Genomic DNA, 11,926 nt, shown 5'->3' on the forward strand with positions numbered 1-11,926 from the left:
CGAGTAGACATGTTTTCATCCAGCGGTGGTTCCCGTAATTACAGGATTTTTATTCACGTAACTACGAGCATTGATTCTCAGGATTCTCTTAGTTACGAGACCTAAGTAATACTTACAGTATCTCTTTAGTTTTGGTGTTTAATGTTATAACCCTCCCTTAGTTTCATTCAATTCTTTAGTTTCATTCAATTAACAAAATTTGTATCTTTGTAAAGTCGTGAGTCCCATCTCCGGTCTCGTGGTCGGAGCGAATCTTTCAGTCTAACAGTGAAAGTTGCGCAATGAATTCAGTAAGTTTGTCCCTCATTTCGAATATCGAACTTGTTATTGATCCAAGAAAGTCTGTTACCTGGATACCGTCTACTAGTAAGAAATATTTTAATTTTCTCTGGCAAGTTAGAAAAAGATTGTCTCAATTATACCTCTTTTTGGCTCACCAGGACGAGACATAAACTTATAATTAATTATTGCCTTTCAGGTCTCATTTTATTTTCCTTGAGCAAATACATTTCCGTTGTAACTGCTTTCTGTAGTTCAGTACCAATTTTATGATTTTTATAGGTTTTCCCTATCCCCAAGGACTTATCATCATGGTGTTAGATGGTCAATTAAATATTCCGATGGCTAACTTTGGACTCCGCTGCTCTATTTCTGCGGGTATGAGTCGGCAAAGTGTGCAGTTTACTGATGACGGCGACCTTTGCTCTGCTATGCATAGCGCAGGCCGGTCGTACATTCACACAGAACAACGAACAACTCTAATCCCATGACATCATGAGAGCAAACTGCACCGGAACAGCACTTGCTTTTGCTGTACCATGGAGGTAGAAAGAGACGTACACATTTCAGATGTGTATTTTTTTCCTCAACGTGTGATTCAAAGTAGTAAGCGCCTCGGAAATGAAAGACTTATATTTTTGCTCAAACTTTCCTAAATGAAACTCTCAACCATTCTCTTGCCGAATCAAGAATAAAAACCAGGGGTCACTGTGCACAGTTTAGAACCAGACAAATAAATTGACCCGCTTTACTGATATTTGAAAAACAAAATGGCCCTATCCCTGTGTTAACTCTATGAGGAAAAATAAAATTTACGATTGTTAAAAAAAAACTAGGATGATGATAATGTTTCTTACACCAATACCTTTAAGCATGAGAGTCCGAACATCTTTCCCCGAGGCACATTCAACTTAAAACTCTTCCAATATCGACGAGACTGTGACTTACAAGGGATTAATAGAATCTCACACCCCTAAGGACCTGGGATCAGATTTCTCACACGAGTTGGGGATATTTTTTCCCACACCGTCGATCCCACACACCCAGCGGCCAGGAATTTGAGAAAATTTAATCCTCTTAATGAAAGCTGGTAAATTTTAAAACACAGCAAATTTCATACAACCATACCACGTATATTTAGTTCTACAGGCTTGCCAATTAGAAGACCTTCTAAAGCATGCGTGACATAATTCTCACTCGCTAACTTTCCTAAAAGACACACAAACATGGGGGAAAACACCGTACGGTAACTTTCGCTGACCGGACCGATGGCAACAGCGTGTATATCACAGCGGTGGTGTAACAGTTGTCTTTTTCACCAACTTGACCGCTAGATCGTCTGGGTAACATTGTTCTGTTGTGTCGTTTGAAATACTGTGATTTGAAAGTAATTGAAATGGCTATCTTTGTCTTTGTCTTTTCATGCCTATTTAGAGACAGCATGCATTGATGTTATAACATCAACCGGTTCTATTGAGACCCCATTACCCGCATATTTTGATCAAACAGTTTATATTTAGAGACTCTCATGAGTATATACACAAGAAACTCCCTAACTAAGCTAGCAACTAGCAATATTTTGATGAAAAATTTGTGTTCTTTATCTAGAGAATCTCGCGTTTCTTGTGTATAGCGGGAAATTTTGACAAACTTTTCGGAAATGTGTAATTTTACTCCGTACAGCTGCATAAACTGATATAGACGAATAGCACACTTGAAAAGTCCCACTCTCTCGGAGGTTTCTGATATGCCGGAACGTTTTAACAACTTCGTGGTCCACTTGGGAATGTCGATAGAGGTCAGGGTTCAACTTTATAGTACTTAACCATCGCGATGGTTTCGTTTAGGCCAAAGTAATTAAATTCTTTCTTTTGCGTCCAAACTAAATGGGAAAAGGTACGCGTCTAAGAGGCTGAAAAAACACATACAAGAAAATTAACACAATGTAATTTGATTGCAGCAAATAACAAATTGTAACAAAATTTTCGTTCAGAAAAGCTAAGCGGTCATCTCCTAAAATTTCCTATTCAAATACACTGTGTGTGTTTTTCATGAAAACCTTAAAAACCTAGGCGGGTTGGGACGCAAAACAAAGAATGTAATTACTTTGGCCTTATCGTGTCTAAAACCGGGGTCGCATATATGCATGGTCACCCATTCATTCAGTATCTTTCAACACTCAAACAATATAAGAAGTATCTCATCAAACAAAATTCATGAAAAATGGCCGACTTTGTCCCGTTAAACTTTTGCTCAAACTTTCCGTTATGAAACTTTCAGCCATTCTCTTACTGAATCAAGAATAAAAATAGGGGGTCACCCTGCGAATGTTGGCACCAGAGAAACAAATAACTCAAGATTTACCGATCTTTAAAATTCAAAATGGTCGCCATCCCTGTGTTAACTCTAGGGAGAAAATATAAAATTCCGATTTTCGAAAAACTAAGCCAGTGAAAAGTTTTCGTACATCAAGAGCTTTAAAGTGAGCTACCAAAAGTGGTATATCAGAAAAGAATTGTAAAAGTTTGAGAGTCCGAATATCTGTCCCCTGGGCGTGTTCTACCTTAATGCCGTTGTCTTACAGTATAATTAGATCGAAAATATATAATTGACACAACTATCTTTATTTGTTGATTAAAATAGACTCAACTGTTTGTTCAGGACAACAACAAAAGAATGCCTTCGTCAGTCGATGTTCTAATGTCACATGTTCTGAAGAGACGCCATACCGGCATATTTTGATGAACAAGTCTATACATTTGCGGATCAGCTTGCATAAATTGACAACGACGGATAACACAAGAAGTATAAAAATTACAAATGACCTCAAAAGAGGGATAAAACTGCAGCAAGTGTGAAGGAATACAGTAAAAAAACTGGCCGACTAGCGGAAAATACAGTACTCGTTAAAATAAAGAGCAAAGTTAAAACAAATACAGTAAAATACTAACCGACCAGCGGGAGATAAAACACTTGCAAAGCAGAGACTAAAATGCGCAGACGTTTCGGGTGCAACCCTTCGTCAGTACTGACGAAGGGTTGCACCCGAAACGTCTGCGCATTTTAGTCTCTGCTTTGCAAGTGTTTTATCTCCCGCTGGTCGGTTAGTATTTTACTGTATTTGTTTTAACTTTGCTCTTTATTTTAACGAGTACTGTATTTTCCGCTAGTCGGCCAATTTTTTACTGTAACACAAGAAGTATATATGCGAAGTGTCTGGCGTGCGTCTAATTTTTAGCCCAGTTACTCAGATGTGACAGGTCGAAATGGGTCACGATTCCAAACCAAGTCTAGTATTTAAACTCTAAACCGATTTCTGCAAGTCTAGCGTTAAACGTTTCGTCGATGGCTTGACTTTCTTCGGGCGTTAGACGACTCCTCCAACCACCAGCCTTACCTGAGGATGCAAGCAGAAGCATGAAAATGAGATTTATGACACCACTGTGGCAGGCGACATAACAAAAAAAATAGAGGGACAGGTTTGTTTCTTCCCGTATCACCTTCCAATGCTTTACGCGAAAAATCAAACAAAACGTCCGATCAAAACAAACAATTGCAACGCTCTTGTTGCGGAACATTTCGCTAAATCATGATGTAGCATCAACTTGATGAGGGCGTCTTTACAACATAATGAACAACCCGTTGATATGAAGGAATTCTTTTGAATTATTTACGATGATTACAGCCACGCCACTTCCAAGGCAGTGTTACAGCACATGCATATGATGTAAGATGGAAGGGTCGCAAGAATTCACTCATTTATACTCTTACAAACCCCTTGTAGTCCACAGACTGTGGCCCCCTCTTGCACTATGCAACCGGAATAGGGCTACTGTCGGCCCTGCCTAGCAAGACCGTTGAGGGCACACCAGTTGAGCCAAAAGATCAGAAGCTGCGTGGGGTAATTTTGAGTCGAGAGTGTCCGTTTCATTCTGACAATTCGACCCGACTCAGGCTACTGCTTATGGCAATTTCTCCTTAGCTTTCGGCTTTGCCTGGCCAGACCGTTGAGGGCACACCAATTCAGGCAAAAAATCAGAAGCTATGTGGGAAATTTTGAGTAAAGAAATTCCATTTAATTCTTATAAAATTATGCTGTGAGAATGAATTTCATTGCCTAGTATGCACAATCTCTCTCGCGATATCTTAATACGCTGATTTCCGTACATGTACATACAGATATTTAATTTATGTGAACAGTCGTCAAATAGTGTTACCCTGATTGTGCACACAGACGACACTATTCGCTGTCCAAAGTATGGTCAAAGGACATATCGTCTGACAACAAATCACAACAAACCTTTCACACCATTGAACTGTTCCTTGTTCTGACACGGGCATTCAATAACGGTTTCAGAGCAGTACAGTGTGAAGTCACATTAGATGTTAATCACGCATCTTAAAGTTGAACATTTACCTAGTAAATTTCATCCATGAGAAAACAGGAGATTCGCAAATTGTAATATTCGTATTAGTTCTTGTTGACAGCGAGTATTAAGATGGTGTTCGCCCTTTGTTTTTTTTCTTTGAAAATTTTCTCGGATTGGCCCATTTTCTTTGGGATGAAGCTGGTGAACATCCATGTCACTGTATAATAGAAATGCTATACTGTTTCAACTACTGTTGCAATTGCTTGTACTTTTGGCTCCTTTGTTTTCCCTGCCGCTGTCTCCACAAGTTTACAATTTCATTAAATTTACGATTGCTGGCCAAGGAATGAGACATTAAAAGTAAACTTCACCAAATTCAAGGGATAAAAGTGAAATTTTGAAGAAAAGAGAAATACTTTAATAATTGACATGAAAATGTAATAGGTCAGTCAATTATCTGTGGTTATGAGTACTAACTGTACAGTTTCATCACTTGATGCTCTTGTAATGAAGTCACTTGATATACAATGATTTATCAAAGCCTACTATCATTAATAACATCACAGCTCTGTCAATACCAGTGAATTTTGTGACGTCATTCCTCAGATTACAACTGATAATGTACCCGATTATCCAGTGTTGTTGCCCTAGATGTTTTCTACATCTACAAATTCACTGGCACTTACCAAATCGTAACTGTTCTGTTTGATTACCGAATGAGGTTTTGTAGTTTGCGTTTTTGTTCTCTTTCATGACGTCAAATGAAGATCGTCGTGTTATTTCATCCAGAGTGTTTTCATCCAGTTGTTTGTCCAGGAAGTTACTGATTTTACGGACACTACCCTTCAAGTCCTATAGAACCTGAACATGGGAGAGAGAGAGAGAGAGAGAGAGAGAGAGAGAGAGGAGAGAGAGAGAGAGAGAGAGAGAGAGAGAGAGAGAGAGAGAGAGAGAGAGAGAGAGAGAGAGAGGCAGACAGACAGATACGGACGGACGGATTGGCAGAGACAGACCGACAGAGATTCAAGGTTGCATATCGTTTAGATTACATGGCAAAATAAGGAAGATATTGAAATACTGGTGCACTCCTTTTCTGTCTTCATTCGGCGTACTTTAACAACAATATACCACAGGATTTATTGCAACCCTGGAAATTGATTGTTGATGAACCCCGTTCAATGAGTTGAATTTGTTCAAAGAATGAATTCGTTTATCATAATCAACACTTGATATCACTATTACCATAGTGACACCACTGCTTTGAACTATTTGATATATTACCAGAGTGGAAGTTTCTCCGCTTGGGGGTGAAGGTACTCCTCATTTGCACAAATGCTGTGTGAGCAATCGATGGCTGTTATCAGGCGATATGTTATCGGGAAGAACAATTGTATTAATGTTTGGAACGTCCGAGGGCATAAACTAGACAGCAAACATGCAAAATAAAAGGAAATAAATAAACACACACACACACACAAATAAGTTGAGATGGTTGTTGTGCTCGACTGAAGATACGTTTCTTTCTGCGTATAATTTTACCTAGCCCCTTGTCGACGTGTTAGAAATTGAAGACTCACGTTTTTCATGTCTTCGTAGAAAAGGAAGAGAACATTGTCATCGTTCCGATGTTGCCACCAGTACGCGATGTTTTCAAACCAACATCCATGAACCACTTTAGATATAAACACAAAATTGACGGTTAAATTCGTTATCTTCGTATTTGCCGTCTATCATTTTATGAACCACCTTTGTAAAACCTAAATTTGTCACGTGATGTTGTCCTTGGGCGATGTCCCTGCAATCTTGTTACAAAACGAAGCCTGTCCTTCTCTCAGGCTCATCTCGCTTTGAAACATTATGATGAGGTGGTCGTACGATCTTAATATCACACCGCGGTAAGTGGCAAATCATGAACTTGAAAAAGGTGAATCATGACGCGTTGAAAATGATTTAAACGATGATTCTCGTTGGTACCTTTGTTACGATGGAAACGAAGTGACTGAACGTTAGATTGTAAGTATCTATCACAAAACATTTTTCTTGATCTCGTGTTGTTTGTTTGTCCTCAAATGCAATGTCTCGCATCTAAAAATAAGTTGCTATTTCACCATTATACGATGTTTTTATCAGACGTTTTAGAAATTCGTAGCAGACTGTTTTCTAGGAAGGAGGGGGCACACACCTAAACGTTACTATTAAATAATGAATAACAAAGTAATGTACATTGTTCACTCGCTCGTGAGCAAATTATTACACAAAACCAAACAACAAAACTTGAAGCAGCTCAAACAACACAGGAAGTTCATTTACCATTTCCCTTGAGAAAGTTATTGAAATATTCTTCCCAACTCCACGGATGTAGTTTGAACTCGTAGTACGATATTAATACGTCTTTAGGATTTCTGGCCACGTAAATGACCTGTAAGTAAACAGAGCGACTCGTATAAGTTGAACAGTTTGGGCGCAGCTGTTGCAGCTTTTGACGAATTCGTTCAAACCTTTAATGCACAAGGAATGATGATGAAGATTGGCATTTTGATGGGAGAGATACTTTCAGCCGTGGCACTACTGATCAAACACAAGTCTCACCTTCGGCTTAACGTGAAACATTCCTTGCGGTAGTAATCGCTTCAGCAAATGCGACTTTATGTATCTCGGTGATTCCATAGACTCTAGCAATTTGTGGCCCGGAGTCTTTATCTGTGGCTTGACCAACTCAAGAAACGGTACTCGTGCATACAAAGGCATTCGGTCGGTCTCTTCTAAGTCACCACTACCTCGAATAAGAGATGCTATTTGTATGGCCCACGTTGTACCTAGAAATGACAGTATACAATAGTCCATATTGTGAAAATCTAAATGTTTACAGTGATTTGTTCCAGTCGGTGAGACAAAGAAATTAAATCGATAGAAGGAAAGGTCGCTTGAACTCTGAATAAGAGAGCATATCGTCCTGTTTGAGTGTTCGGTTCAGATAAACCATCGTTGTAGAAAGTGAGAACAGCTGAATCAGCAGGGGAAAAGGTGACAAACGTCAAGGCGTTAGCTTCAGCATTGTCATAGCAACTATGGAAACACGGCCTTACTCTTACCCTAAATCTTGATCCGAAGCCAAGCCTTTATGAATAACATAGTTGGAACTAATTTCAAATCGGGAAAATTGGATCTTCGTATTTCCAAATTTGTTGGGTATCCTATAGCTGAATGTTGCAATATTACAAATTACTCATGAAAACAAGTGCATTGCTTAAAGAGAAAAGCAGATGAGCGTACATTTGCAGATTAAACCGACATTAGTTCAATCTCCAATAATCCCAAATTAGTTCCAATCGTGTTGAATGTATACCAATTCATCTGTGACTAGTGTGTTATCGTTTCAGTGTGTCTTGTGAAGTTGAACTAATGAGAGAGGTAGCATCAACTAGATAGTTGCGTAGCATGACCTTTGCTGACATGCATTCTCCTTCATCAGAGGATGGGATGGAATGTTTTGAAAGTTAGTCAGTCTCCATTTTTTATGTGTACAAAGCCACAAAGCCTAATGCAAGGTTCACGATAGACGTTTTTCGTGTCAAACGTATTCAAATCCTTGTCATTGCAAGTCACTGTACTGGTTATCGACTGAACAGTGACCCGTTAATTTCGTTGGCATCTCACGGACAGTGACTGATTAATTTGATCCTTGCTACGGCCATTATTGAACCGTTTGCACTTAGTTGACATCTCACGCCATCTCACGTGTGTGGTAGTGACAGACTAATTTGAACCCAAGATAGGGTCAGCGCATTGGGTAACTGCGTGCATGTTATGGCCTCACGTGACAAAGTGACAAAATCTTGCCCTCAGTCACAGTCCCTCTATCCACAATTTGACAGGAAACTTTTTGTAACAATATCGAGGTAGAAACTCTGGTTTTTATCTGCTTGGGATCAAATAGGAGTATGGCATTTGCATATATTTCAACATTTATAGCACGTACATAAATAAATCGTGGTTTGTGCAACCTGTAGGCATATCAGTTAGATTATGAGTGCAATCGGAGGTAGGGAACAAATATTTTACCGTCTGCTTTCGAATGATATTATCATGTTGTGAATTTATGACTGAAATGTGCAATAATCAACGTCTGTCAATAATCTGCCTGGTAGACTCCCACGTATTATGATTTGATATTAAAGCAATAAAGCACACCAGCGATGGTATACCACGAGATTTTGACCAGTTCACGACACATATGCACGAGCGATAGCGAGTGTATATATGAAGTGAACTGGTCAAAATCGAGTGGTATACCTTCGCTGGATGTGATTTATTGCTATTATATCATAACAGTATAGTATGGAACGTCAAAAAAGGATTTTGGCTCTTGCCGAGAGCTCGCGTGTGTGCCAGCCGTGGTATATCGCGAATATACCACAGTTCCTTTCGCGTCTCGACCAACCAGATCGTTGCATTTGCGCCATCAATGGTATGATATAATTTTGGATGAAGCCCTATATCAGGCACATCTTGCCTTTTTATAGTTGGACAAAATATGGTGACCTCCTTAACTGTATGAAATACCACATCTCTTCAAAAATGCTTGCGTGATAAATTGCGACTGTCCATAAACACCAGCCCTCCCCTCCGTAATTTGTCCCTAACTTACATAACAAACCAATTGTTAGGTAAATTAGCTGATACTGTTTCAGTTATTCCTGGGGAGCATACTGCAGTTGTCGGGGGGGGGGGGGGAGGGTCAAGTTTTAGAATGTCGGACAAGGGGGAGGGTCACATTTTACGGTGCAAGTATGCGCGGAATTCCCCCGGCCCACCCCCTGTAATTACTGAAGGCTCCCTTACGGCAGTCACTTCAGTGGCATGCTACACCTGGTTTAAGCATTGCCTCTGATATTCACTCGAACGCTTCTTTTTGTATAAATGTCGAGAGGCGAGTGAAGTGCTCGCAATATTTTAAAACGGAATCATTTAGTTAAAAGTGAAAAGCTAACGAGACGACGATCAATGCATGTTTAATAGGCTTACCAGACTTGGGAAAGGTCAAAACGTAAAGGTCATCCTTGCGGACTTCAAATTCTTTCATTGCGTCAAGCGATGAGGCCGGGAATAGATTTTCATAGAAGAGTACGCCCTCGTAGTAATGATATCCTTCTGGAGCTGTCATATTCTGCGATGATGACAAAATCCGACTTATTCTGCTACTACGCTGCGGTGCGAAGCGGGAACAGGGGTGCTTGCTGGCAGGGTACGCTATCGGGTTCAAAGGTCACGGTGATTACACCAAACCAAAGCGGTTCATTTCTAATTCCGGGTCATACAAATAATTAAATATGAACTGTAAATGCTCACGTGTTGCATTATATATTGAAGTTATGTGTAATTTGAACCTTTGCCACATGTTTGCAACTTCATTGAAAGTATCATGATCACATAATGAACAATATTCACCACAGATTAACTTTATAGGTCATTAAGTATTCAAATACGCAATTACGAAATAGAAATAGGTAATGTCTTTGACTGCTGTCATTGTATCACCACTTTATATAGCAAGTGTAATTGCTTGCCTTTGGTCAAGTCCTTCAAACTATATATTCCAAACTTTGAAAGCTCATTAGATATGCAAACTATAAATTAGCTGACATGAAAACTTAAGTGCGAAATGACTATCAATATTGGTATAACTGGTATAATCATCAATGTACATAGCATGTTATGCCAACTTTGATCAAATAAATCCAAGTATATATCCCTAATTAGGAAAGTTCATTAAATACACAAATTAGGAATTGGCTGAAGCAAAAGTGCTCAATGCCTTTCAATAATGTTAGCCTACATAATAGTATCTTTAAGGTACATAGCAAGTTTCATCAATTTTGGTCATATAAATTCAAATATATATCCCTAATTTCAAAAATTCATTAAATATGCAAATTAGGAGCTGGATGAAGTAAAATGCTTAACGACTTTCAGTAACGTCGTATCATAGGCCAAAAAAAGAAAAAGAAATGTTTCTGGTCAGCGCGCGCGTCACTTGAACAACAGCGCGTCACCCTTTTTTTTTCTGTTTGTGGCCGCGGCCGTGGCTGACACCAAACCAAAATGGCTGAAGAGAAAGAGAAAATTCTTTGGGGGGCATGATCAGTGACTGCATGAACAGTTATATGTGATTATATTGATAAAACTATATAACTGACCCTCCTCCCTCCCTTGAGAGAAAAAAAAAAATAAAATAAAATAAAATAAATGCGCGTCGCCGCACCATTTTTTAAAGAAGGACCTGACCAGAAACATTTTTTTTTTTGGCCATAGTATCTTTATGTACATAGCAAGTTTCGTCAACTTTGGTCTAGTCAATACAGATAAATATCCCTGATTATGAAGGTTCATTAAATATGCAAATAAGGAATTGTCTAATGTTCAAATGCTTAATGACTTTCAATAATGTTCTATCATAGTATCTTTAATGTACATAGCCAGTTTCGTCAACTGTGGGCTCGTCAATTCAGATAAATACCCCTAATTAGGAAAGTTCATTAAATATGCAAATTAGGAATTGGCTGAAGTAAAAATGCTTAATGACATTTAATAATGTTCTATCATAGTATCTTTAATGTACATAGCAAGTTTCATCAATTTTGGTCATGTAAATTCAAATATATATCCTTAATTTCAAAAGGTCATTAAATATGCAAATCAGGATTTGGATGAAGTAAAAATGCTTATTGACTTTCAGTAATGTTAAATCATAGTATCCTCAATATGCATACCAAGTTTCGTCAATTTTGATCGAGTAAATTCAGATATATATGCCTAATTAGTAGATTTCATTAAATATGCAAATTAGTCATTATCTTTCACGTCACCCCTTAATAACTTGAACAGCTAATATATCTTGATGTGATCAACATTTGTAGCAAATCTCATCAAATTGTGTACAGTCGTTCTCAATGTATAGCCGTTTTTTCTAAAATCATTAATTATGCAAATGAGCAAAAAGTAAGCAAGCCACACCCACCAAAAACTAATCAGTTCTTGCCATTTGCAAACTAAATCTATGTACCAGATTTGATTCTGATCTGATGAGCCGTTTTTGAGATATTGAGCACACAGACAGACAGACAGACAGACAGACAGACAGACAGACAGACAGACAGACAGACAGACAGACACACAGACAGACAGACATCGCTGCGACATATGCTCACGTGTGTCAACACGTGAGCAAATAAATAAGGTACCTTTTCTTATTATGAAGTGTTTACGCAAGATAAATA

At 38.6% G+C, this 11,926-nt stretch overlaps 1 protein-coding gene across 1 annotated transcript; it reads right to left on the reverse strand.

The window, feature by feature from the left end:
• Positions 1 to 2,882: 2,882 nt before the first annotated feature.
• Positions 2,883 to 9,935, reverse strand: LOC139135151 (sulfotransferase 1 family member D1-like). The gene is made up of 6 exons (XM_070702406.1): positions 9,675 to 9,935; positions 7,239 to 7,465; positions 6,960 to 7,068; positions 6,227 to 6,321; positions 5,336 to 5,501; positions 2,883 to 3,676 (listed from the first exon to the last, which is right to left on the reverse strand). The coding sequence occupies exons 1-6, from the start codon at positions 9,811 to 9,813 to the stop codon at positions 3,570 to 3,572; spliced, it is 843 nt and encodes a 280-aa protein (XP_070558507.1). The 5' UTR covers positions 9,814 to 9,935; the 3' UTR covers positions 2,883 to 3,569.
• Between the last annotated feature and the right edge of the window lie 1,991 nt (positions 9,936 to 11,926).

The sequence above is a fragment of the Ptychodera flava genome, chromosome 6 (genome assembly GCF_041260155.1).
Source record: "Ptychodera flava strain L36383 chromosome 6, AS_Pfla_20210202, whole genome shotgun sequence".
Taxonomy (NCBI): domain Eukaryota; kingdom Metazoa; phylum Hemichordata; class Enteropneusta; family Ptychoderidae; genus Ptychodera; species Ptychodera flava.